At 49.5% G+C, this 27,905-nt stretch overlaps 1 protein-coding gene across 11 annotated transcripts in view; it reads left to right on the forward strand.

The window, feature by feature from the left end:
* Positions 1–27,905, forward strand: part of RNF216 (ring finger protein 216) — a 76,944-nt gene that overhangs the window by 27,542 nt on the left and 21,497 nt on the right. Inside the window, exon 13 of one of the 11 annotated variants that reach the window (XM_050713820.1) lies at positions 926–5,712. The exons of the other annotated variants lie outside the window; for them this stretch is intronic. Within the exon in view, the coding sequence (XP_050569777.1) occupies positions 926–1,291 (366 nt within the window). The 3' untranslated portion in view covers positions 1,292–5,712. Of the gene's footprint in view, positions 1–925; positions 5,713–27,905 lie in introns of those variants that run through there. 11 annotated transcript variants of the gene reach the window in all.

Here is a 27,905-nt window from a genome sequence, read left to right on the forward strand (position 1 = left end):
ACTCGGTCTCTTCTAGAGCGTTAGGCAGCAGAGCTGGAACACAGCTCGTGCTTCCCTAGTACCAGATGAATGAGGATCTAAAGCGACTGCACGGGGCAGTGATACAGGTATTTTGCTGGATCTGTTGATGTTCTCTAAAACTGTGTAGCTGTTGAGAAGTATTTCAGGGCGCTGTTGATATAAACAGCATCCCTTTCACGTGGCAGACTTGGAAGATATTGACTAAAAAAGCTTCTAAAAAAGCCTTAGGGAGCTGTCATGCATATACAGAACTTTTTAGGTGAACAGGGAATGAGCATAAAGTCCAATTGTAATCCTTTGTGTAATGAAATAATGAAAATTCTGGTGAATGACCTAAAACAACCCTGTGTACTGTCCTTAGCATCTTACATTTTTGTTTTATGCCATCATTTGAATACAGTTTTGGTTGGAAGGGACAAAAACTTAGTTGAATGTGTCCGTTCAAAGGGCAGAAATTTTTTGTGCTTCTATCAAAGGTCACTATTAGCCATAACGGAACAATCCCCAGGTCCAGTGGGGGTACAGAGTGGGGAAAACTTGCTGCTGCTACTCCTGCACATTCTGTTCTGGGGGAAAACAGAAATGTAGAAATGTGTTTTCTCAGTTTCCTCAATATATGCAGAACCTCGCCCACATCTGGTGCCAGCGAGCTGAGGCCAACAGTATCAGCATTAAGCGCTGGAGCTACGAGGCATCTTGCGTAACTGTAGCCACGGCGATGAATTCTCATGCAATGTTGAGAGAGCTGCCCGTCCACCAGCAGAGATTTCTGCTAATCATGGAAATTCCTCTCGAGTGCATTAACTGTATGCTAGTAGCTGCTGTAGCTTTGGGTTCTCATAAGTGATTCCACCATTTGTCTTATTGAGAAAGTAATAGGCAGTCCAATTCTTTTTTTCTGCAGAAACTGAAGTTGCCAGCAGTGAACTTTGCATTTTTTTGTGAAAAATTAGCATACGGCGGGGAGCTACTTAAAGACACGCAATTCCATTTTAGTTCTCGGATATCCAGATATGTTTTGCTAACCTCCATCTCTAGCATTTGGGAGAGAGAATCCAATTCTAGTCATCCAAACTTCAGGAGCAAGGAGATCTGCTGGTCACTAGGTGGCACTGTTGACTCATGCTTTAAATCATTTTTTTTCTTAATCTGTTTGTGCAAAACCCAAGCTGTTTTTGAAATGTACATGTGTCAGCACCGCCGAACAAAATTCAGGCTCAAAACACATGAACGTTTCAGTATGCAAAAAGAATTGAAGTCTTTTTCCTAAAATGTGTAATGTGGTACAGTAACTGATAAGAGAGGTCAGTGCTGATGTGTTCCTTTCCTTCTGGTTTGCTGTTTCATTTCCTTCCTAGCGTGCTGTCTGTTCCCCCTTCCCTGGGGTTGCAGCATTCCAGTGGGCTGGATTTCTGGTTTCCTGGACAGCTTGTGTTGATTCATTAGCTGAAAATCTGCTGAGTAGCTCGGTGCTCTCCTTAGAAGTCTGAACAACTTGAGGATTCGAAGGCGAGGATGAAGAATTGGGATAGCAGGATGTGGTGGTGTCTCATAGCAGCAACTGCAGTGCTTCTTATTCCCTGCTATCTTGTCTCTTCCCAGAATGAAGAATTTCAGTTAATGCTCTTGCTTTCAGGAAACTGTTGCCCTGAGGGAGGAAAGGACTAGATTAGCCTTTCCTCTATGGGAACACTACAGAGGTTGGAGAGGATGCATTGGCTATGCTAGCAGTGCCTCTGGCAGGCTCTGTGGTGGTGATGACTGATCCTGGAAGGAGTCCCTCTCTGGTTGGAAGGACTGTGCTTGCACAGCTGAACCTAAAGCGAGGGGAAGTATAGAAAGCGAAAGGTCAAAATGTGCCTGTCTTGAAACCTCGGGGCTCCTAAAGGGTGGGGAGAGGAGGAGCAGATGGTGGTCCTGCGTTTCTGTGCTCCATCACCTGGCTCCTTTGTCTTGCTTAGAGGGTTCATGTTCGTACTCTTGACTTTTCTTCAAATCTTGCAGAGAGGTTGATTGACGTTTGGATCTGATATGGACATACTGTAAAATAAGTGGTGGAAATCAGTCGGAAGCCTTCACGTTGGCTGTGGATGTGTGTTGGGCTCAGTAGACCATCTCTAGACGTACCCAGGTTACTACCTGCGGTCTGCTGTAGTTCCAGTCCTTTGCACCTTGCAGGGAGCAGAGCATGGCTAGGTGTAACCCCAGCAATGGGCAGAGCTCCGGTGGCTGCCTGTGACCGACCGAACGCACGAAGAGCACGCAGATGAGCCTGTACCATCTGTCGGGGCCGGTGTGGCTCCAGCTGCGTTGCGTGGAGTTTGGCTCCTAGCGAGGTGGCCAGGGCTTGAATCTTAACGTCCCGAACTGCAGGGTGGAGGAAGAGCTTAATTAGCCAGGGAGAAGCGTCGCCCCAGCTACCCTCTGAACGCATTCCCGTGGGTATTTGCAGTCTGAGCTGGTGTGGGAGGGAGTCAGCTTTTGCTCAGCAGGCTGCCCCGAGACCTGTTTGAGACCTGTTGGAGCTTCGAGGCTTTGCTCGGCAGCGAGCAGCTTGCAGCACGTTCCCGGGAAGCCTGCAGGCACACAGCCAGGCTGCCGGCAGCAGGCAGGTTTGCTGCCCAGCTCGGTCAGCCTCCGTCTTGCCCCGTGCGAGGTGAATTTCTCATCCCTGCTGGGGCGTGTTTCTCCTCCCTGCGCTCCGACATAGCGATTCTGGGAGGACTATGGAAGACACGTGTTGCTCGTTGACTTCTTAAGCGCTGGGAAGCGAGCGTGCGCTTTTTGCATGCTGAGGGAGAAGCGCTGCTTCCCACCAGCAAAGGAAGTCCTTTCTTTCTGCTCTGCCTCCATCCTCCCAACATCCCATATTGTTCCGGGAAGCCTTTTGTTCCCAGGCTGCTCGCCGCCGCTATCCCAGGCGCGGCGTTGCGGCTGCTGGGGGGGGACAGCCTCCCCTCTTTGCAGTCTCAGCACAAAGCACTGCAGGGCTTTCAGCCAGCCAGGAGATGGGGAGGTGAAAGCTGCTGTTGCCATGGAAATCACGCGTGCATGGAGCAGCGCTGTCCCTCCGGGCCAGGAGAGCTCCAAACCCACACCGTTCATCCCCAGTTCATCCCCAGGCTGGAACCTGCAGCCACGTCGCAGGGACTTGCATTTCCAGCGCTTTTCCTTAAAACTCCTTTGCGTGCCTTTAGGATTTTCGTCCCTTTGAGTTGTCTGCTTCAGTGCTGGCTGGGCGCAAAGAAGCGGTTACGTGTGGCTGTGTGGTGCTAAATTGCATCGCCCTCGGACCGGGCAGCTGCCACCCCTGTTCTCAGGGCTCCTCGGTGCACCTGCTATTGAGGCTGTGTTTAGGGAATGAGTTTGCCTGCTGGGTATCTGAACTGCTGTGCTGGAAAGAGGGGTTGATGTGCCTGTGTCAGATGGATAAACCCTCCACCGCCTTGCCTCTTTGTCTTTGGGATGGGCTCTGGCCACAGCAACCCTCGTGTGCGCTTCTCATTTGCAGGACTAAGGCATGGTGTTAGAGGGGACTTGTTCTGAAGCCGCTAGTGTTCTGCAGGATTGATTTCAAGGTGCTTGCTAGGAACAGATGCACCCAGCTGCTTTTGCCCTTCATTTTCTGTTGGAAGCAAGACAGGTTTAAGCTTGTACAGAGCTCTGCCTAGCAAGCGATGTCTGAACATGGCTTTTCCTAGCAGGGTGCTAACGCTGCGTCCACAACCTGTGCTAATAAGCCACGGTGAGTGGTTTGCAACAGCTTTGATGCCAGTGGCCTTTCTTGCTGAAATAAGAAATGGTTGCAGAAGAAACTGCAGATTTAAAGTTGCAGGAGCAGCTAACGGGGCGTGCTGCAGGGCCTGTGATCTCTGTACCCGGTGCGGGACCGGGGCACGCAGCTGCGCCTCGCTCAGGGGAAGATAAGGAGGCAGCCCCGGCCACCTCTGATCCAGTTACCAGTGTTTTATAGGGTGCAAGGGAAATGTTTGTGTAATCAAGTCCCCAGCAGCTGGGGATGTGCTGGGGGTAACACATCCTTCCAAGGATGTCATCCGGCACATAGCGCAGCGCGATTGCTTGTGTGCCAGAGGCTGGGCCCTTGCTGCCCAGGGCTGCCCTGCCCAGCTCCAAACACGCTGCGGTTTTAGGCTCAGACACTATCACGATTTGTCACTGGGTGCGTATGCAACATGGAAAAAAAAAATCCCTCTGCTTGGAGAAACTGAGCTTGTCCAAAATGTAGGATGTGCATATGGAGAATTGCTTAATTCCCCTTGTTTTGCAACATGTTTTCCCAGCTGCTGAAGTCTGCTGTCTCATTCAGCTTCCTGACAGCAGTGCAAACATTCTGAAGGTCCCGTGGTCCTGTCTCATTCTCCGTTCAGACGTTCTTATCGCTGTTCTCTGTGTGCTTTTCCTTGAGCCTGGTTATTTGGGTTTCATTGTTACTTATGGCTTAGCCCCACAGCTTTAGTGGAGAGCAGAGCCGGCACGGGCATTTGCTTATGGCAAACCCCTGTCGTTTCTTTCTGTTGGCAGTAACCTCACGGCCCAGCTCCCATATTTAAGTTCCCATCCTCCTGTGTCTGTGTGAGTGTGGTTTAGCAGAATTTGTTGGGATGAGGAGGAAAGAGAAATGTGGTGTTGCTACTTGTCTTACTGCTGGGGCTTGGGAATGGAGCACTCGTGCCTGCGTATGCTTTTGCCTGGAAGCCTGTCACCCCCTTATCTCGCCCAGCAGAAGGGTCTAAGCTGTGTTTTCAGGTCCCTGCCACCTTCCTCCTCAGCTCTGCACGAAGAAATCTGCAGCTCCGGAGCTCCGAGCTTTCTCCTCCAGCTCGGTGCCTTCGCTGCGCCCTTTTTAAACGGGCGCCGCGCATGGGAACGCACTTCCCTCTCTTACTGCCAAAACCACAACAAATGGCAAGTTTCCGTCTGTCATCTCGGCGCTGAGGCACTCGTGGCTGGGCAGGCGATTCATTTTTCTTCCATAAAAGGCCACTGAAACTCGTCTGCAGCGGCGGGGCTCTGCGCTGCGAGCAGGGCGAGCGGCGATGCTATCGCCCGCAGTGCTGCGGCAGGAGCGCCGCTCATTTCCCTGCCTCTTCCCAAAGGGATGGGCAGGAGGGAGGGACCAAGGCCGAAGGTGGGGTCGAGGTGATTGTAAGCGGCAGATAACACCCCATTACGCTTTATTGCCAAGTCCTAAAGGAAGACAGATAACAGGAGGGCTGCTCCTGCTGCGGCAAAGCCTTAAAAGTACAGTCCCGAGCAGGAAGAGCGCGCGCGTGCTACCCCACGTGCTCGTCCCCGTGGGGCGTGTGGGGTCAAAGTTGCATGGGGAGTGCTGAGAGTCAGAAGATCTCCTCATCCCAAGCCCTGTGCTGGGTGATTTACTTACCTTTTAGGGGAGCTGCAGGGGAAATGGGAAAGCCACGTGCCAAGGGCTCTCCTTGCTCCCCGGGTGCACGCCTGCTTGCTGTGCTGGCAGCTTGCTCCCTGGCCGAAAGGGACCCCCCCAGGAAAAATTCAGCAGGAGTGAATTGTTCCCGTCGCCAGCCAGGGCAGCTCCCATAGCTTGCTTTCTGGTGTGTGCTTGGTCTGGGCCAGGAGCAGCTACAAAAATTGACTGATGCCGTTGGTGGCTTGCTCCCGAATGCCGTAATAATCAGCCTGAACTCTCTCCTTGCCTTGTGTATACATCTGCCATCCTTCCTTGGGACCCGTAGGAATGGGCTGTGGGTGTCCTGACAATACCTCACCTGGAAGGAGGGTAGCAGCAGGCTGGCTTCTTGGCTGTGGTGGGCTGGAGAGGCTCCATCAGTGGGAGCTCAGGTGCTGCTGCGCAAGGTCGAGTCCGTTTATGCAGCGGTATGTGGAAATGCTTCGTTTGATAAATGAGTCTGACGGAGGAGGAGAGGGTGAAGCCCAGCTTGGAAATGGACCTGAGGAAAGAGGTCAGCTTAAATGGGGTATCTGTCTCTGAAAGGAGAAAAAAGAGTTGCTGAAAGCAAGAACTCAAACTAGTCTCTTTAAAAATAGACCGTGTAAGTCAGTGCAATTTCAAGCAACAAAGCTTACTCCTGTCCTTGGTTTCTGCCTTATATAGCAATATCCACTCGGTGAAAAGGCAATTCTTCTCCTGGTCACCGACCAGTGAGTACCTCTCTGCCAGGTCCATGAGAGGAAGTGCTGCCCTCCCTTCGTAGCTCTGTTCCTTGCCAAGGAAAGGTTCGGAGGTAAGAAGCTGGACGCTTCTTGCAGGGTGGAAACTTCGGCCTCAGCTCTGTGCCCGGCACCCAGCAGTCATCTCGCCCTCTCTCTGAGGGCCCAGCCTGCCACTATTTAGGTGAAAACCGGCTGTGAGGGCTGCGGTGGTCAGTGCAGACAAGATGACAGTGTCCTTGGAGGTCAGTTGATGGACTCCAAGGGGAGTCAGGTAAGAGCACGCAGGGCAGGTGGTGCCTTGAGGGTGGCACTCACTGGGGCTGTCCCATCGCCAACCCGCTGGGGCTGCCAGCACCCTGAAGGCTGTCGTTGCTCTGGATAGAGCAGAGGCAGGCCCAGGGCCCTGCTGCAGTCTGAGATTTGCTTCAGACTTTGCCTTTTCCTCCTAGGTTTACTTGAAAGAGAAAGGGAGCAGTGTTGTTAGTCCGTTTTGTGCAGGAAACAAGAGAGGGAGTAACTTAACACCAGGGAGAAAACCTAAACCTCTGCATGGACCAGAGCGCTCAGATTGCTTGGGTTGATTTTTGAACAGTGAAGTAACTCGGCCTCTGCTGCTCGGGCCTGTCCTCACAACAGGTAACGATGGTGCTGAGCTCCCTGGGACTGCGGTGGGAGCTCAGTCCGGGAACCCTCCACAGGACTAAATACAAAAAAAGCAGGGTGAATTTAAGGTTAAAACTCTGCCAAGTGCTATTTGTATTTGCAGGGCATCTGAGCAGGGTTAACATTTTGCTGCTGCGGTGGAAATGGAGCTTGGAGGGGATGGAAAAAGGCTGCTCCCAAGCCAATTGAAAAACATTGTTCTGACCTTATTCAAGAAGCTACATCTTCCCTCTCTCTTTCCTCCCCCTCACATTCCTCTCATAGTAATCACTGATCTCTAACCTCAGCTTCATCTGCCACAGCTAACCACTTAAAACTAAAAACTAGAAACCCAACAGCAGCAAAAAAGGGCTGCTTCTGCACACACCTCGTCGTGTACCGTACTGCTTCCAGCGCAGAGTTAGCTTTGGAGGGCATGAGTCAGCAGCGAAGGTTTCGGATAGCGTTGTGTCAGGGGAGCTGATGACTGCCTCTTCCTTTGGGCCAGAGCACCGGGATGGCTCAACCTGGGGTATGCAGCACAGGGAGGTGTTTTGCTTCTCCTTTCTGTTTGCACATAAACAGATTGCAGCAGATGACACAGTCATCAGACTTCCTGGGCTAACACAAGGCTGCTGCAGACGATGTCCATTTTGGAGGCTGTCAGTTGAGTTTGTTGCCTAATTTGGTCACAGTGTGCTTGGGGCTGGCCTGCTTTCCTTTTTTTTTAAAAAAAAAAAAAAAAAAAAAAATAACACTCATCCTTTTCTATCATTGTCGTGGAGGGGAAGCTGTTTGTGTTGGAGAACCTCCTGCTCTTCTCACTTCCTCTCTGCTGAGGAAGCGATACTTGAGTGGTGTCTTTCAAAAAGCTATGCAATCCTGAAGGTGATTTTTCCAGTCTTTTCCTTCTTTGCCACCCTTTCATAAGCTTTCAATAACCCTACTGGCCTTTTATCCCTTCTGAGTAGTCGTTTGAGCTGTTAATGCTGGAGGACTTTGGATTAGTTCTCTTACCTGACAGAGGGAGCTCTATGTGCTGAAGTTAAATAACAACTGATAAGTTGATGTATTTGCAATATACGAGGCAAGGGGGAGATGACAATGATGCGAGTCCAGCCTTAGCTAATGGAAGGAGCATGTGTTTTCTTTCATACACTGCTAACGAGAGGCCTGGCACCATTTAGGACACTGAAAATGCCGACCACTGGGAGAGAAGGAGCGTGACTGGTCAGCTCTGCTGCGTGGCCTTTAAGTTAGCTGCTGCGTAGTGCAAATCCTCACGAAAACTACAGGCTGCAGAGCCCTTTCGAAAAGGAACGCTGCTCTGCATTGGACCATGGTCAGCCCAAACAAGCTGCCTGCCTGGCATGCAGGAGGCACGTTGGCCTTCCGTGGGCAATGGGAGCTTTTGTTCAGCAACAGCTGAGGCATCAACACCAAAGCTGGAATCTCCTTTCTTCTTTTATTTCTCTGCTGTATTTGGGGGCGAGGCGGAGGGCAGCTTCCAGGTGATCCAGTCGAGGATACAGCCTTGTTCAGTGCTACTGGGAGGCTCGTGTGCCTTACGGATGGTGAAGCTGCTGCTGTTGAGGGAGTTACCACCTATGCTGGAGAAGATTCCCTGGCCTTGGAAGCACGAGGAGATGCTAGGCTGCCTACTGAAATCCAGCCCTCTATTGTAGGTCCAGAGTACACGTAATAAAAAGCTTCAGCAGAGCCACAGGTTAAGGTACACCATGAGTAGTGCGATAATCAGCCTTGCTTGTTTGGCAGTAGATGGGCAGGCACGGGCTGGTCTCTGCAGAAGATCCCCTGGAGAGATGAACCTTCAGCATGCGTCAGGTGTGGGTACCATTGACCTCTGAGACATTAGTAATGGAGAAACACGGGCGTAAAGTGGTGAGGCAGCAACTTTACAGGGGAAAGGGAAGGTGAAACAAGTTTTCTTCTAGTTTAGTAAAAAATCTCCTCTGTGTGTCATTTGGCATTTGCATATAATCTGCTAATTAGGCATGACTGACTCACCCACCATTTCCACCTGAAAGGCATGATGTGTTTTGAAGAACGCAGTTTATAATCTCAGTAGGCCAGCGTTTCTTCTCTTCCTCCTCCTTCCCCTTCCAGAGCCCCCCAAAATGCATTCCCGTACTGCTTTTAACCTTCAAGCCTCTTTTCTTCTGCTCTCTCTCTGTTACTACTCTTGCATTATTAATGGGGCTCTCGCAATCCAGCCAGAACACTGACATTACTAATTACTACTTGTAGCAGAGGAGCGAGGAGCAAGGTAGAAACTGGGTCAGGAAATGTTGTCGTCGTAATACGACAGTATCAGAACTGCGGAGCAGAACTCTTCGTGTGAGCAGGTTTGAGATGGAGACCTGGGACCTCCTTGCTCCCTTGCTGCGTGCCGATGAGTTGACCGGCTTGCGCACACAAGTGTTAACGGACCTGTAATTTGCAGGAGCTGAGGAATGGAGTGAGTAAAATGTGTTCCGATTGTGCCTTGAGCATCACAAAATTCACGTGTTGCTGGTAGTATAGTGCAGAGCCCCTTCTCCTGTTGGTATCAAAGGCGGAGGAAGCGTCAGTGGCTGTGTTTGTGTTTGCATTCAGCGAGCCTGCCTGTCACACTCGCTGCATTCAGATTGTCCTTGGCAGCACCAAGGGCATCCTGCAGCAGCAAACGGCTCTCGTGCTCCGTGTAAGAGAACATGGCTGCTGCGAAATCAGAATGAGAACGTTATTTGGGGGATGCAGCAATTAACCCACAAACAGTGGGTCGTTGTAAACATAAAGAATTGCCTGCCTGTCCTGCTCCTGGCTGATGGAGCTGGGCCGTGTCCCTCCGTTGGGCAGAGCATCCACGTAGGAACCTGGCGTCCCCGGGAGGCATTGCTGCGAGCAGTTGTGCCGTCATGTTAACTTGCTCCTTGAGCGAGGGGCAAGAGTGAAAAGGGGAGTGCCACTTACTGCAAAACGTGTTGTCTCTTATGGGAAGTGACAGCTTAAAGGAAGTAATCTCTTTAAATTAATGCTTTCCTTGCTCACTTCTTTGAAATGGTTAAAACAGCTAAATATATGTGTCAGTAATAAAACACATACACAACATTTTGTGCATGCTGGCAAAAGAATGAAGTCCCTCTCCCCCAAAAGATCCTTTAAAAAAAAATAATCTGAAGTCTAATCTTTCCCAGAACCACTACATTCCGCTTGCAGGATGGGAGGCTCGTGTAAGCCTGCTTGCCAAGCCTATACAAGCGAGCCTGTGATGAGAGGCTGAGAGCTTGTCCCTGGGGGAGACGGCTAACTCAAGGTGGCAGACTCTTGGAGAGGAGGGAAGGGGCTGTGCATTTCTTCCTTCCCTGCGCTGCTGGTAGCAGCAAAGCTGCTTTTCTTACATCCTCGTAGTCTTACATCCTCGTAGTATCCAACACAGGGCAGCCCGGTGTGGCCACGCGTGTGCAGCAAGTGTGGATGCTGCTGCTTTTGGAAGAATACAGGAAGGCATCAAAGCAACTCGTGCAGTCCCTGCTAGGCTGCTGTGCCTCCAGATCGACCAGCAGCGTGCTCCAGTCTCAGCAAAGCCAGGGGACCAGCACGTGAGCAGCACGAGTCCCTCTGAAGTCAGACAGCAGCTCTCCCAAAGCGAGCGAGATGTTGGGGCTGGGCAGACTTGACAATATCCCCTTTCAAGGATGATCCTCCAGACTGTCCTGGTCGGGCACCGCCTTCGGCGTCTGCCTGAGTCTTTTGTAAGGATGAACAGTATTTAAAAGAGAGACTGGCTACTCTAATCTGTGCTCTGCGGGCTCAAAAGTCTGTCCTGATGTGGCTGGCCAACTTTATTTTCCTAACTGTTGATTGTACATGTAGGGCTTTTAATATATTTTATCTGGGCTGTTGATGGAGCTACCTCGAAGCCAGCCCAAAACAGAGCTTTGCTAGTGCAGCTCTGGGTATTTAGGGAGGGCAGACACTCCCTTTAAGTACAAGCTGATGATGGGCAGTGATTTCAACCACGTTTTTAATAAAGCCGTTGTGGAGCTGAAGAGGTCTAAAGTTTACGACCCCAGTATTCTTTTTAAAAGGTAAGTACTGACTTGCCATTAAAATCGAGCGTTGTCAGTAAAGCAAATGCTTTCTCTACCCAAAATTTCATGTGCACGTATTTAATTAAAAGGTGACAGGGTTAATGAAGCTTTGAGTGCATATGGCCTCATTCCCTGAATTTAATTTTCTTTAATTGCTCCAGAGATTGAAATTCCCAGCTATGATTGTCCCCTAACACGTGAATTAAGGACCTGGAAAGGAACAATCTCACTTGGTGCCAGCCTCTTCCTTGTCTGCTAATTTTTACTCTTTCATTGAAAGAGGATTAGATAAAAATGCCTTTCTTAAATCACTGTTGTAGCTTCGTGGTGGATTTGGTTGATCTGAGAGCTGCTGACACTTTGGACACTGGGAAGGAGGTGAAAAGTGGGGTGTTCTTGCAAATTGTGTCACTTGTCCCTAAGATATTAGAGAAGACTGAGAGCAAATCATTTTTTTTCTCTTCCTACCCTTAATACCCACCATCACGTTCAGCATCACTGGGGTTAAGTTGACTGAATTGCAAAGCCAGAACCCAAATCAAACCGGTCTTCGTTGGCAGTCTTCAAAAAAAGACATTTTTAAAGCACTGCAGTGTTTTAAAATAAAATTGAGGGAGGAAGGTTGTTTTGGGGTGAATTTTGTGCTAGTTTGCGGGAGCTTTTGGACAGTGGCTTTAGTGCCTAAGACCTCTGTGGGAATCTGGGTCCTTTGTGGTCCTCATGTGCTAAGTGCAGTGCGAGCTCACGGTCCGAGCCCTGCAGAGCTCAGTAAGAGCAGAAAAAGCTGAAACTCAGCAAAGCTACGTACCAGCGACATGATCGGTGCTGGGAAGAGCAGATCGTGTTCCTGCCTTCGTTATAATAAAAATTTACGACCCGTGCGGAGTGGCCCCGTATGTGGCTGTCTATTTGCGACAGATGCTGTCGAATGTTCCAAGGCTACTGTACGTTTTTGTGTGGCCTTATGGGCTTGTTAACAGCTATAGCCCTGGCTAAATGGTTAATAGAAAAGGAAGCTTCCAACAGCAGACGTTGGGGTTAATTTAATGCACATCTAATACTAGACCAGTGGGAGCAACAAGCGTTTTTAGGGTTTTGCCACAGCTTTGACTCCTTTCAGAGGTCTGAGCTGCCCCAAATCTTTGGGAAAATGTAGCAGCACCCACTTGATCTGGTGGAGACTTGACATAAGTGGCCGGCACGTGGCGCTGATAAGTACATGAGGAGGTATTTGGGAGCCGTCAGGCCTTCCCGGTAAGAAGTCGGGGGCTGCAGGTAGGCTGTGGTGGGTAAGTTGGTGGCTGGGGTGCGTTTTGGGGCTGGGAGGGTGGTTTTGGACGAGCTGTGCTTTGTGCTCAGGAAGGTATCAGGTCTCTCCCTTGCTGTGGGAAGGTGCCCCAGCATCAGAGGCAGGCAGTGGGGACACGAGGGTCGGTTTGGTACCCAGCACCCTGCCATGAAGTGTTTGGGGAGGCAGCACAGAGAGACACCCTCGAAGTGGGAGCTCTAACGTGCCTTAATCAGCCGTGTCCATTGAATTTCTACCTAAACACATGAATCCATAAAGCAGCTGGAGTTAAAATACTGAATTCCTTTCTGGTGTGCTTTAATCCTTCCTCACTTCTCCCCCCAGTCAGCCTGTGCATCTTCAGCCGGAGTCAGCACAAATCCTCCTTGCTCAAGCTCGCCCTTCTCCCGGCCTTAAGCAAACCACCTTCTTCGCTACCGCCTAACTCCTCTCCTCCGCCTCGATGGTTTAAGTGACCCCTGCCCTGCCAAATAACTCAGGGCCAGGAGGGCCAGGGCCTGGCCTGTGCGCGGCCGCTCCTCCCGCCGCGGGCTCGGGGAGCAGAGGTGATGCTTAAGTGGTCTCGGTGCTGCTACCAGTGTAAACAGAGCAGCTGTTTTTCCCCGAGCCAGGGGAGCATTAATGGAATGCGCTGGCCCGGGCTGATGTAAAACATCGCCGCGCGTTTTGGGGATGAGGTCAGCGGCGCTGCGAGCTGATGGGAGTTTAATGTCGAGTCTGCCTCTCGAAGCAGAGGGGTCAACCGAGAGAGCTGCGGCTAATGGAAACGCAAGTACACTTGTCATAAATCACTGCCAAAATCCTGAACAGGCAGAGCTGCCGCAGTATCCTGCAGCCAGCGATGTTTCTGTAACTAGCCATTAGCTGTTCGGAGGCTGCCTTCCTCTCTGGGTGCTTTTAGTGTCAGTGCTTGACTTTAAAAGGGCCAAGGGGAGGCTGGGAATGGAAGGCTCAAGGAAAGCGTTACCTCCAAGTGCTGGGAGAGCGCTGCTTCGCCAGCTTCTTCTGTGCGTTTGTGGGGCCCCTTAATTACTGCTGCCCATCCTGTTGGGAAATGGTAGGAGGGCGGCTGCGAGCTCGTTTTAAACAAGTCGTCCTTCTGGTAAAATGGGATCGGCCGCGTTGCTGCTGCGAGGTTGCTAGGAACTCCCAAGGCACGCAAGAAAGCGTTGAGGGGCCGGAAGCAGAGCACACTTGGCACCGTTCAGGGATCATATGGCTCTTAAAAACAAACAAATCTTGTAAAAAAGTAAAGAGCAGCATTTTTCTAGACAATGAAAAGTCAGTTTGCCTTCCAGACCAACCAACATATTTCCCGTAAAGCTGGACGCTGTAACCTACCATTTGCCAACAAGATAAGATGGTTGTATTTGTTCAGTGATTTATCCTCTGTGAAGCTAATCTGAAAGAATGCTTTATTGCTCTATTTATTTTTTCAAAAGAGGCTGCTTTGACCTCCTTTTTTTTTTTTTTTTTTCTGTTGGAAGCATGCATGCCTTTAAGCCAAATCTCAAAGCTCAGTTGAAATTGGGGTCTGTCTTCGGGGCTGCTGCTGAAAACACAATATCTGTGGGCTGTTAGTGGCGAAGATGCCATTCAGAAACAGGGGTGAGCATCCCTCCCCAAGGCCTTTTCTGTATTGAAAAGCCTCGCCGCGATACAGCCTCGTACAAACCAACAAAGCCGGTCGGCAGCTAGAGGTTTTTTCCTTTCTGGGTCCTCCTTAAAGGGCAGAGGTTAAAACAAAGCAGATGCTCTCACAGCATCTGTGCTCTCCTGCTAAGAGGCAGTTGCTGTAAGAGGCCCTGCCGTGTGAAATGAGGATGCTGCCTCCTGTTTGCAAGTGGTCTTTGGGGAGGGCGAGGGGGAAGGTCTGCAAGAGATGATCCCCTGGAGAGAGAGGGGTATTGGTGGTGGTATTGCATTACCTTCACCCTGAAGTTTGTGTATGCAATTATCCACGTAAGTAAAGTCTGGAAGTGCCTCGTTAGGGCACGCTCTCCCCAAACAAGGGAAAGGATTGCAGCGATCGGAGCGGCCTGCTGCGAGAGGGATGGATCTCAGGTAGCTGCAACCCGTGCCAGTTTGTTTGCTGGTAGCTGGCTGCTGCTACTATATTTAGTTTCTTCTCGCCTCCCAGGACGAAGGCATTGAACCTTGCTAGATATGGAGATAGGCACAACACCAAGGAGCTCTAAACAACAGCCTGCCAGCGTCCCGGCTCTGCAGTTGTTGTTTTCAGGCTGGGTCCTCGCCGTTCCCGTGTTTGGGGTTGAGCTGTGCTGGCGAGGAGAGGATAGTTAGATGAGGTTATGTGAACGAGACTTGTTTTTGTAGCTGTTCCGCCTGCCCTCGAAACCTGGTGTGTTTTTCAAGCAAAGCTTCCTAGGGAGTATTTGGTTATCCTGTGACTCCCAGCCCTTTGTGGCATGTTTCAGGTGTGCAGAGCAAAGAGCAGACACTCTGCAGGAGTCATCGGGTAACTCGGCGGGTTTACACCACAAACAACTATTCAGATGCTTTCAGAGGCAGCTTTGTTTTACTGTGAGATCCCCGTCTTGAATAATTCTGACCTACCCGTGTAATTAAATGAAGCATTTTTTTTTCATCCTGGAACTTTATTCTGGTTGCAGCTGTTGTACAAGCTATAGATTTCTAGATTTGTGTCAGAAAACCATGACTTCAGACCGCTGGGATTTTTGTGGGTGGGTGAAAGTGATAACAGATTAAAGAGTTTTGCTTAGCATCTCCAACTGCCAGACTAAACCATATTCTGCACAGGAGACTTAACCCAGCTGTTTGAGCTGGTCCTCTAAAAGCAAAGCGCCATTTACTGAGTCAAAGCTGACCCCTAAGCGCGGAAAACAAGCATTGCTCTTAAAGTGGCCTTCTGAAAGTTAGTGCCTTGTACATAATTACACTTGCTTTCCTTTTCCTGGCCCAATGTGATGAACTCAAAGCATGCAAACGAGGAATAGCAACGATCACACGGAGAAATGCAGGTGATTCCCTGAGGACTAGGTAGAAGCCCCAGATGCTCACCAAACACGTGGGTCGGGTTCCTTGTCTGCAATTTGAACTCTTACATATTGCTGTGACACTTGTGATTGCCTTCGCTATGCTGTACCTCCATAAGTAGATAAATTAAAACACGTCGTGTAAAATCAGTTATCTCAGCCCCAGTGCGGACGTCTTGTACCAGAAGAAGATGGCTGAGAAGCACTAGCTGTGCACAGCCCCATGTGTGAGAGCAGACGTGCTCTCTCCAGTTGCGCTTGGCTCAAATCTCTGTCGTTGCGAGGGGCAGCCTGAAAGTCCAGCTGCAAGCAGAGCCAGGGTGAGGAATGAGATGACCAGATCAGGGAAAAGCTGCTGCGCATTAGTTGTGGCTGTTAGCTTGTCTATTCCCTCCTGTGAGCTTTGGAAGCTAAATGGGAATGAGGTAGTTGAGTACGAGACATGTTAGCCTTCGCCTGCATCCTGTTACGTGCAGGGAGTTGCCGTGGCTAGATGCTGATCAGATGTTATTTTGATAGTAAGTGTTATTCCTCAGCTGGTTTTTTTGTTTGTTTTTTTTTTTTTTTTAATGGGTATCTGTCATCTCCAGTGCCCAGAAATTATCTTCAAAAAGGCTGTTAATATTCGTGTGCATGCGCTGCGTGTGCTTGCACATGCCTGATTCCCTGCTGTTCCTGCACAGCACTGCTCTGATGTTCTCGCTGCCCGTGGGACTGCCTGAACAGCCCCTCCACTGAGGAGCCCCAAAGCGCTGGGGAGTTGGAGGGTGTGGGGGAAAGGCTGGCTTGGCTGATTGGGGTATATAAAACTGAAAGGTATTTACTCAATGCTTTGGTCGGGCTGCGCTTGTACGTAGTGCGTTGTGCAACGGTACAGCTGTACCAAAACACACTGAGGTCCTCTGCCTCGTCTCCCACATGGACTCGTTACAAATACTTGTCGGGAAGGTACTGAAGTCCCGTGGTCTGCTTGTGTGTGGTGTTCCAGGCTACCTTCTGGTCAGAGTGCCTGGCTGCTTCATGCCTGGAGTATTGGGGGCCCTTCTCACTGCCTTCTACAGGCTTCACTGCAGACGCTGTCCCAAAAATCTGGACGGGACAGTTCCTCTGAAGCAGACCACATCACCATGGAGAAGTGAAGGAAAGCAAAGCAATTGCCAGGAAAGCTGCAGTAGTCCTTGGACTTGCATGCTGGGCCACGTGGAGTCAGCGAAGGATCCATCTTTCTGGTTTGGCACCGTTATTGACACCAAGTGTTTTGTTCTGATCCTTAGTTAAGGATGACAGGAACCTAGAAGACACTTAAAGCATACAAAAAAAATATCCTCTGAGGTGCAGAAATCCTGCCGTAAAGTACGATGTTAAAGCTAGCTGCCCAGAGAAATGCTGTGAGATCACTTGATGAGTCTGTGAAGTACACAGCAGGTAACAGTCAGGTAGTATTAAAGGTCTGAAAGCCAAAGCTGGGTGAAAACCTGTGCTTTGAGTCAGCTTGGAGTTCTGGGATCGACTTGAATACCTTGGTTGAGAAGGACTGAGGGAGATGCTAGACTTAGTCTTAAATGGAATTTTTGATACCGGGCGTAGATGCTGTCATCTGACTCCCTAGTTTGATGGTTGCTCTTGGCTTCACTCTGAGCTGAAATCTCTCGCTTTAACACCATCCCAGTCTGTAGCCCCACCATTTCAAGCTGTGATTCAGCTAGGATGGATTCAGCTAGGTTGTCCAGGCTCAGCCAGGCGAGGTGTGAACAGATGTGGCTGGATGACAGCCAAGGAGCCGGAGAGCTGCGAGAAGCGGTAGCCCGGATTCGGTAGGTAACGCTCCCCTGGGGATCGTGTAGCGTTAATTAGCGCTGCCATGGTGGGGACAGCCTTGGAACCCGTGGGATTCGAAGGCCACAGGACAAGCTCAAAGAAAGAAAATCTACAGAGGGCTATTAAACAAAGCACCACCAGCGGCGCAGAATGCCTGCCCTCTCCGTGGGGTGTTTTCTGTGTCCTCTGTCCTCCTATGCTGGAAGCATAATAGAGGTCTAGATGGACTGCTGATGTACGACACCACGGTCAGGCACGTGGGTTTTGCTGCTGGAGAAAATTACAACGTATTGATATTGAGCAATAAGAGACCTGTATGAAAAGGGCTGTAGGTAATGGCTGTTTCTAAACCTCCTCTTCTGGCCCGAGCTGTGCAAAACCAGCCTTCATTTCAGCATGGTGTTCTGTTAAACTGCTGCTGTTCTAGGCCAAAGGTAGTCATTCCCGTATGTGTATACTGATAGAAAAGCTATGGTATTAACATCAGATTCACCGATTTATTATTTTTTTTCCTGCTAGTAGATGTGGGCATACAGGAAGGTCATGCTCTGGGTTCTTTATGCGGTTTTGGTGTGGTTTTTTTGCAACTCTCCACTTTGCATTGACTACAAATGTTTATGCGTATACTTAGAAAAGGCTGGGCTGGAAATAAACTCCTCTTTGCAGCACTCCACCTCCTGCTTCATATTTTAAGAATCTTGATTCCATCCCAGTAATTTTCCAAGTGGATTAGCGCAGGTCACCGAGGCATTCGCATCAGGAAAATGCAGCGAGATGTTGCTGTCATCCTCTCAACCACTCCAGCACTCCACCCCGTCGCTTATCAGCCCACACTTCAGTAATCCTAATAGCTGTGTCATAGCAAGATTAACAGAAAATCCAGGCAAATATTTATGGTTCCTTTTGAGGTACGTATTAATGCAAGAATGTGAGGTGGGATAGATGTGTTATTAGGGGAGCCTGCAAACATTGCTCATGTGGGCCGAGAAGGGATTCTGCCAGGCTAGGAAAGCTGCTGCCAGCTTGGGGAAGGGGCAGCGATGAGGTTGCACTACTCATGAGCGTGCAGGGCTGGGCACTGTGTGCAGCATCCCCCAGGCAGAGATGGGGAAGAGGGAGCAGCCGTGGCTGTCAGGGGAAAAGGGCAAACAAGAAGCAGAGTCGGAGTTGCTCTCGGTGCTGCGCCAGCATCACACGGCGACTTGGTAATGAGCACGGGAGGAGAAGCACAAAGGCAAAGTGAAGGAGGAGTAGCTCGAGGCTGGAAGACGGAAGAATGTACAAGGTGTCATTTAGCATTAAATGCCTGGGGAGGCAGTGTTAGCTGGAAGGTGATGGCTTTAATTTTAGGGAAGACTGGTTCCTTTTTTTTTTTTTTTTTTCTGTGGGGCTATGCAGGTTTCTGGACTTCAGGGCGCGATGCGAGCAGGCTAACAAGGTACGGCTTCCTTTCCCCAGAGGAGTACAGCAAGTCCCAAGGGGATCGGGTGCCAGGCCCCAGCTAATGAGGAGGGTACTCAGCACTAACTAGAGCTGTGCACCTGGGGACTGCTGCTGAGCAAGGCCTGGTGAGGGGCGTGGAAGTGAGGCAGAGACCAGTCTCCAAAGCTGAGAGATAGAAAAAGAGGAAGGTCAAAGTGTTCTTTATGCCTGACAAAGCCACAGTAATTTCTAGTTCATGTAAATATTGCACACTTTTTTTTTTCCAAAGGGGAAAAGAAGCAGCATTCCTTGTATTTTGTGCGTTTTTTAGAGGTTATTTATTCTGAATCAGCTGCAGAGCTTTGACAGCAGAGGGAGCAAGTGAGCCTCAAATAGTTGCTTTCAACAAAACCCAGCAGCAAATAATCACAGCCTTTGCAAGAGGTAAATTAAAACCATCTACTGCTTGGGAAACATGCACAGCTCAGCATCTTCCCTCCATAAATATTTCCTTGCAGTTGAGTCTTTGTAACCCCTTCGGAGCCCAGCTGCCGTGCTCTTCCCTGCTAGCAGTGAGCCTCCTCCTCACCGTGTGCTCCGTGCGTGCCCGCCAGCGGAGATTTGGGATCGCTGAGACCGGCTCTGTGGCTCTGTTGGACCTTAGCGGCCCAAAAACTCAAGAAAGAGTTTGTGCAAAACCAGTCCAGCCTTTCTGCGTGACACGGGCAGCCTGACATGCCAGCGGAGAGGCTGTTGGTACTAAAGCAGCAGCTTTTGGTAACTTCCTTAGCACTGCTTGTGCATTGCTTTTGCTGAAGTAATGCTTCAGCTTTGGGAAAAAAAAAAAAAAAAAGAGGGGGTCTCACTGTCTTCTGTTGTTGCTCTTAAACATGAGTCTGCACACACATCAGGAGCAGTAAGGTAGCCGGATGTGCACTCTGTTTCTTTTTTTAAACATTTGTGGTATCAAAATTCACTCTCAGGGTATGTTTTTTTCCCCGCCTATCTGAACAGCGCTGCATTCTTTTCTACAAAGAGATGATTTGGGGCGTGTGCTCAGGATTTTGCTCCAAGGAAGCTGAGAGCAAGCTGCCATAAGAGGGCTCCAGAGCCCTGTTCTTGTGTCTGCTCTTTTGTGGAGCAGTCTTCCCCTCTTTCTTTAACAGTAGGTCCAAGCTGCCTTAGCAAAACCCCCTACACCTGTCCTAATTTTTTCCCCCCACTGCTCAGACTTGTTACGAACCAGGTCTCTTTATTTTACCAGGTGTAGTAGAATGTAGCATAAAAATACCTTATTACTAACAGAGCTTACTTCTCTGCCTGAATAGAGAAATTGGACCAAGTAAGATTCCCTCCTTTGTACTGTTATAACTATACCCCTGTCTCAGGAGCTGCCGGTGTAGCCAGAACGAGGATGCCCGAGACGAGTTAGAGGCGGCGTTCGTCTGCACGTGGTGTCTGGTACCCAGCACAGGAGCTCTGGGCAGGGGAGCTGTGTTGCCATGACGATCGAAATTGCAAAGGCTGGCTCTTGGGATGCTCGCCTCGTGTTTCTCAAAGGAGAAGAAAGGTGGAGGAAAGCAGTAGCAGTGGAAATGCGGCGTGAATCCTCGCTGCAATAGGTGGCGATTACGAGCCCGACGTGGGGCTGTGGGTAGTAATCCCCAAATGTGCTTTCCCCTGGGGAACGAACGACATGAAGAATATCATGTAGGAGCCGGGCAGCGTATGAGTAAGCATCCAGCAAGTCTTCCATGCAAATTTTTGGACGTGTAGTAATGAGTTCCAGTAATAGCTCGCTGCTGACTCGCAGCGCTGGAGATGTTGTGAGAACAGGCGCTGATAGTGTGTTTACCAGTAAAGATCCAGCTGCCAGGCTGGGCCATGGAGCACGGGGCAGATGGCCTGCTATTTATACTGCTGTTGTGCCCGGAGCAAATTCCTCCGTGTTGCCACTGTCTGGAGGGGAAAAAGGGAATATCCCCTGGAAGCGGTGAGGACGTATTTCACAGGCAGGACAGTCAGCTCCAGCACACCTAGTCTGCTTCAGGGGCTTTTTAGGCATCTCCTCGTTGGTCCTGTTTAGGTGGAACACTTCTGGTCCTGGTGTGGATCCTTGTGAAGAGTTTATTTTTAAACATGGCCAGTGTAAGGTATGTCTGCTTTGATCTGGCACCTGGCTGTAAGCTTGTCCCTTTTTAACGCAGGCTCCAGAGACAGTAAAGCAGCCTCTTTTTAACTGTCCTTCTCCCAAAATTGTTCACGAGGAGGCTAAACTTACCCAGCTGCTTGTAATCAAGATGTGCGATGATTGCCCTGGTGAGGCAGCCTGTTGTGTCTTGTCAAGCACAAATAGAAATTCCAAGGAAGGATGGGATAATTAGAAGCAATCCAGTGACTCTTGTGACTGTATAAAAATAACAGGGCTTTTTAAGGATGGATTATTTTTAGCAGCCTCGTGTGAAAAAAAAAGTTTTGCGGAGTTCTGTGGCAGAAGACAAATGAGGTATTGTACCTGCTTTTCTCTATTTTTCTCTCTCTCAGAGTATGATGTGTGCTGAGGATCTTGGTACATAAAGCCAACTGGCTCTGGAAGGCATTGGGGTAGCTCACACAGCCTGCTGGCTTGCTTACCAGCAGTCGTTGTGTAGTGGGGTGATAACTACTTAGTGGGTATCAAAGATCTGATTTAAGAGGAATATGGTTCGAACAATACACCCAAAGAAACCTCGCAGCCTGCAGCTCTGCGATGTTGGACCTGATGATCTTGGGGTTGGACCCGATGATCTCTTGAGGTCCCTTCCAACCCCTACAGTTCTGCGATACTGTGATGTCTGTGACATCAAGTTTCTGTCGATTTTCTAATATAGTATATAATTTGTGCATTCCTGGGAAATCAAGAAATGGTGGGTTTATATTAAAAAATAAAAAAAATGGAGGGGGGAGACTGACTGTACAGTGGTCTCACCAGCCAGCAACACCAAACCATTCCACAGAGGTGCTTTGGCGTAACGTGTGTTACCAGAGGTAAAGCTGATGCACCTGAACAAGGCTAAACAAAACTGAAGATAAATACTAGATATGCTCTTGGGTGTTCTGCTGGTGAGATGTACATCGAGAGCAACGGTGACCTGGGGAGCTGCAGTGGGTGAAGCAGCTCCTCCTCAGACCTGGGGTGGGACAGAGCGGTGTTTCCACTGGAGCGAGGTGAAGGACACGGATCCTTCTGTGTTGTCTGGCTCCGTTCTTGCTAAAAGTCTTCTGGTTTGAGAGGCTGATGCTGGGGACGGTGGGAAGCACCACAGGCCCGCGTGAGGGAACCGCATTGGGGAAGAAACTTGGAGACACTGAGTGTGAGGTTATGTTGCTTTCCCTTTCTCTAAATGCCTTTCTAATACAAAGCTTCAGCTGTGGTGTTTCTTCAGTAATGGCAACCTCATCCCACAAAGAACTGCAGTAGGTGTTGTCTTGGAATCCTAACGCTGATTTCCCTCTCCAGATGCTGTTGTGCAGACATTATCTGCCTTACTGAGACCTGACAGTCTGAAGCTTGGTTCATTGTTACTTCTGGAGTCATATCGAGTTTTGTGGTTTCCACCCAAATACTGCTGCATTGTTTTGTGTGATTCTGAAAGCGAAACTAGCACTGTACAAAAAATGAAATTGTCCCGTCAGCTGTTGTGGAGTATGTCTGAGCTGCTGGATGTGCAGCACTGATGGCAGCCAGGGAGCGCCTTCAGATGCGGGGCTGCTCGGCCTTCATTCATCCTTGCGTACACAGGCTTGCATGTGGTTCTGTTTCGTGGTATAAAGGTAAGAAAATGTCTTTTTTTTTTTTTCTTTTAAGTTGTTATTCCCAAGTAAAATCACTCCTGTCAGCTCTTACCATCAGAACGAACACGCCTGTGTTTCAGCTCAGGAATTCAGACTAACATGAGATGGAAGAACCGGGAGTTTGCTGAGCGGACATAAATATGCCCTAACTAAAAGGGCAGATGCATTCCTGATTTAGAAGAAATTCTCAGCTTGTTAAACATCATTTTTCAGTAGCTACGTAATTAGGGTTGCGTGGAAAGGAGGTGTCAGCCCCCGGTGAAGCAGAGCGTTGTGCAGCCGAGTACCCTCGCTGCCGGACGGACAGAGCGCTGCCTCTTCGCTGCTGTCCCTTTTGTTCTCCTCCTCTTTTGTCTTCCATACAAACAAGACCGCTGTGCTTCTCTGCAGCCTGGTGTCCTTGCCCGTGTGCATCCCTTACGGAAGAAGGGGGAAAACCCTTTAATCCTTAGGGGCGATGGCGGTGGCCTGCGGTGTTTCCGGAGCTGTAAGGAAGTGGCTGAAGTTCCTCCTCGCTGACTCCCCTCCACAGAAATGTGGCAGATAGGTCGTTTTCCTTTTATGGCCAGTAACGCTGGTTTCCCTTTGCAATAAAATCCTGGGTCAGAAGTGGAAGCGAGAAGTCGGTCAGGGGGAAGGGGCTGGTCTTACCAGCTCCCAGCGGGTGGGGATGAGATTTGCGACACAGCAAGTTCTAGACTAAAATAAACCCGAGTTACAACATCTACCCAGAGGTGCCTGCTTTGTTTGCTCGAGGGGTGCCTCAAGCTCTCAGTCTTGCTTAAGACAGCAATTAGGCATCATGACTATTCTTAATTTCATGGGGAGAAGTTTATCTAGTCCAAGCCCAGCTAAGGAGGGTTTTCAGATGCTCTGATTGTGTCTAGGAAACTCTGATTGAATCTAGACACACGTAGAAAGACAATGCTTGCTTCTTGACAGTTACTTCTACTGTTTCGCACCAAGCAAAGTGTCTCGGCCTCTAATGGATGTCTCAGAATAGTTTTCTTCCTGGGCCCTACGGAGCCATTTCATACAGCAGTTAATGCGGTCTTGCTGCGTGACATTTGGCACCGACTCCTCTCCTTAGCTAAGGAGAGGTAATGTCCCTCTGGGTGGTAATTGCGTGGTGGTGGTAAGCCAAAAGACAACTTTCTCAGCCAATAATGTCTCTTACAAATCATCTGTGGCTGCAAATGGCTTGATGAATTTGAACCTTAAAAGTGTTTTTCTAATAAAGTGAATCTCCTCTTTCTCGCTACAAAGTGCTTCACATCCTCTTTCACGGCTTTAATGCAAATGGTTTATTTGGCAATCTTTTAAAATAACCACTCAGTTTTTAAGTGGCACAGCTCTTGTTCCTTCCCTGCGAAGCACGCTGGCTGCTGCTTTAGTTTCACTTCTCATTCAGCCCTTGAACTCTGAAATCAGGAGGAAAGACTGACTGGTTGGGAGAGTCTGCCGCGATGTTCCCAGGGCTGTTGGTGAGCCTCCTTCGCCGCTGGGAGCTGCTGACCTCGACAAGACGGATCGCTTACGGGCTCCTCCGCTCTTCCCTCCGGCAGGCAGGAGGGAAAGGCTCTTCCCACCTGGTCGGGCTGGTTGTTAGGTCCCCGCATGCACCTTGGAACAAACGAGTTGGATATCCCGGAGGATGAGAGCTCATGTAACTATCTCAGCACCTTACAGATCTCCTGCTTCATTCCAACCGCCCCCTCAGCAGATAACAGCTCCAGCTGTGGGTGTGTGGCTTCTCTTCCAGAGGAAGGTGGCTTTGAAGATCCTAATTCCTTTGCTGCTGACTGTAGGAAGCAGCAAAGGAATCTGCTTTGTTCACGTGGGAAGCTTCCTCTTGGTTACCAGCTGGTCAGTAGGAGCTGAACACTTCCCCACGTGTCGGGGAAGCACTTTGGAAATGGTTTTCGGTAGCAATTGCACATTCTTCAGCTCTGGTTTAACAATAGCGTATTTGTGATCACACTTTTTTTTTTCTTCTCCTTCCCTTGACTTTACAGCAGAGGTCCAAGGGGAAAAAAGAACACGATCTCTAAACTGCTCTGGGGCTGGGGAGATGGTAAAAACCAATCCTCTTTCTAAATACTTCATTTGTGCTGCCAGAATTGTTGATTTAATCTTTCAGTATCCCACACTGCGTTTTTGTCTGGGCTTGGTTACCCTCTGAGGGTACGGCACTTAATCCTTTAGAAGGAACTGCCTGTGCAGTGTAAGTCAATAATCCAACCTTTTGATAAGGTAGCCCCCAAAGGTAACTAATCTTCATCCTCGCCTACTTTCAGCTTTACCGAAACACTCGGTGCTTGCAGGCTTTACATTTTTCCTATTTAATTCAGAGTCTCAGCAATCTTTGCTAGGTCTTGTGTTTGGACTGGAAGGCACGCATCCTAAACTGAACATCGGGTGAAGGTCTGCACCCAAACTCGCCTGCTGCTGGAGCTTCCCGCTGGTGCTTGCCTGAACCAGAGCGTGGGGAAGAATGGATGAAGCCTGATGTTATTTAGGGCAACGACAGCCATCAGTGGGATTCGTGGCAAGCCTCCGTGGTACGGGGGTGGAACGAGGGAGATGGCCTCTGCTGGGTGAATGGGAGCATCTGGCAGAGCCCATCTCAGCAAGAAGCAACGTTTCCTCCATCTGTGGCCTGGGATGGTGGGAACTTGTCTTCCTGCTGCTGCATGAGCAGGATCCTCCCCTGGAACGTGGCCTGACAGCAGCGATACAACACGGAAATATTTTGCTGTCGTGGTTGGGTCATGGCAGAAATTACTGCTGCTGCTTAGGAGTTACTGCTGTTTCTTAAACAGGTCCCTGGAGAGGAGGTGGCTTGTAATTTTTTTTTTTTTCTTTTACAGAAGGCAGCCTTGCAACATCTCTGCTTTATAGACTAGCCATGCCATGCAAATAGTTGAGCAGTGCATTTAGTTAAATTGGTTTGGTGCTACAGAGAAGCAGGGGAGGGGAGGGGAACCAAGCTTTCTGATCAGTGTTTGCAAGTGTAGCAGAAGGGGAACTACTTTACTTGGGATTTCACAATGTAAAGCATTGCAGCTCTTCTTCCTTTCTCACTTCTGTTCAGATGAGCCTTCTTCGGAGTGATCCTGAAACCTTGCAAATGTTTGTGTTCAAGAGCTTGATTTTTGTCTCATTTTCCCAGCCTCCTGCCTCGTCTCACATGATTGCGTGGAAGCGAGCCTGTCTTGCTGGATTACCAGCTTTTGTTTCGGGGCCAGGTAGGGCGGAGAGGCTCCCCTTGGAAGTGCTCACTCAGTTTAGCTTTATTTTAGGCAGATCCAAGATGGTCCTCCTCTTATCCCAAAGTGCTTCCGACCGCCACATTTTTCCGAGACTACTGAAAACGCGAATCGAAAGGGATTATAAGACTTAAATGAAAACTAAATTACAGATTAAACGACTCTTCTAATTAGGAGACAGAAGTGTCCTGAGTTGGCCCTTGTTTGGCAGGATACTGCTTGAGCCTGCCTGCCCTCCTCCAGGACTTAGCTCGGCCGATCGGTTTGGTCAAGACTGGACGGGTCTGGGTGCGAGCAGGCGCAGTGTGGGATGGCCTCGGGTGGCCCTGTCCCCTCTGCCACGCTCCTTGCACGCCCAGGTGGGTTTGTGGGGTGTGCAACCCCTTGGTTGTTCCTGTATCACTTCAGACCTCTGTAAATTGAAGGCTGGTGTGTTCCTGCTTGCAAAACACCCGCATTTGTTCACTGGGATGTGAAGGCGTACGTACGGCAAGGGTTGAAGTTGGTCTTTTTCAGCATTGCAACACGTGCTTTGGGTAAGAGACTCTTTGGGTGTTGCAGCCTCTGCCCGTGCCTCCTGATTTTGGGTATTGTTTGTCTCACCCTTCCCTGAAAGCTGCTCCACTCCGGTGTCCTGCTCCTGGCAGCCCCGGGGAGGCACATCACATCTACCAAAGCTGTAGTAGGGCTTCGGAAACCCTCCCGAAGCTGCACTTTTGGGGTTTCTCTTGCCACCTCTGCAACCAAGGGAAACCCGTGCCCAGCTGGTGTTGGTCTGGACTCGTGGGTGCTTTGGGTACAACAAGAGGCAGTGAAAATGTCAGCTGGGGGCTCTGAAAGAGGAATTGGCGAGCTGCCTGCACACTTATTTCCCTGGTTAGTTCTTAATGCTTTACTCGGCTTTACTGCAGCGCATGCTCATTTGCTTGGTGTCTATTCTTCTTTTTTACCAGGTATTTGAATAGCTTTTGTTCTATGGGAGGAAGTCCAGTGCCTGGCTGCACTGGAACATCAACTGGAACATCAGGTACAACGTCTCCCATCACGCTGCACTGCCTGGTGCTTTGAGGCTTTCAACGCCTTGCCCAGCACCCTTCCTAGCCACACAGCACCCTTCCTAGCCAGGGTGTTTCAGCAGGCTGTGCTAGCACAGGCCACTGGCTTTGGTTTTTACCACTAGCTTATTTTAGGGTAGCAAACGAGTTGCAGCTGACTCGGTGTCACCCTGGTGAATCTGGAAGATGGAGGTGAGCAGTTCAGAGGGCCTTTTTCCCCGTTTTCGCTTTCTGCCGTAAGCACTATCTGCCTGCTGTGCTGTGCAGATCAAATTCAGGGGCTCTGAAAGTGTCTTCTCTTAGTATCTGCATGGAGAGGAACAGGTAAGAGGCAACTCTGTACCATGCAGGCATTAAAACAGAAAAGTTGTACAAACTTCTGAGATTTCAAGGAGGCCAAGTATCATTTTGTTCTTATTTTCCTGTAGTTCTCTATCCTTGCTGGTTCTCTGTGCTTTTGTTTGCTTTGGTTTTGCTTTTTTTTTTTTTTTTTTTGTTATGGCTAGCTTAAATCTAGGAGCAGCTTACTTGTGGGGTTTCCCCTTGTTCAAGGTTAATTTCCCTGGCAAAGCAAGCTGTACTTGCACGGTTTCTGAGGGTTTATTTCGCCAGCATAGCCACTCTGCTCAGAAAGCTCACATTTTTCATCCCTTGCAAGTGTTGCAATGACCTGGGGTGTTAACTTATGCTGTAAGTAGAGAGTACTGATTAAAAAAAAAAAAAAAAAGAAAGCTCTAAATTGATAAAGAAGTGTGCTAATGCTGCTGAATTACTCTCAGAGTTGCCATGTTGCAAAGACTCATTAAAAGCGGTCGTAGGTGTGTTACATAAACCTGGGTCTCCATGCAACTGCTGCTGGAGAAGAGGACATCTGTAAATGAGTTCCTGGTGTGATCCTTTCCTAACACAAGAAAATCTGGGAGACGGTAGGGGGAGAGAGGCCAAGGAGAACAGCAGGACAGCCGGCTCTGGAAGAGGCTCTGCAGTTCCTGCCCCAGAAAGCAGTGGGGAGGGATTGGTGTCTGGGGCAGGGCGATGAGGGATTTGTTTGTCTTGTGGGGGTATAAGAGGGAAGTTTCAAAATTAACTCCAGTGATTGTTCCTCCTCACGGCCTTACAATGCTTCATTAGCAAGTATCTCTGCGAATAAGGTGCCTTGCTTTTGTAACACCTTAACCATCTAGTTATCTTTGGGTGCAGTCCCTCGAGTTATCCTTTAAAAATCAGGCTGCTTGTCTTGCAAGCTAAATCTG

This window comes from Cygnus atratus, chromosome 15 (genome assembly GCF_013377495.2).
Source record: "Cygnus atratus isolate AKBS03 ecotype Queensland, Australia chromosome 15, CAtr_DNAZoo_HiC_assembly, whole genome shotgun sequence".
Lineage (NCBI taxonomy): Eukaryota > Metazoa > Chordata > Aves > Anseriformes > Anatidae > Cygnus > Cygnus atratus.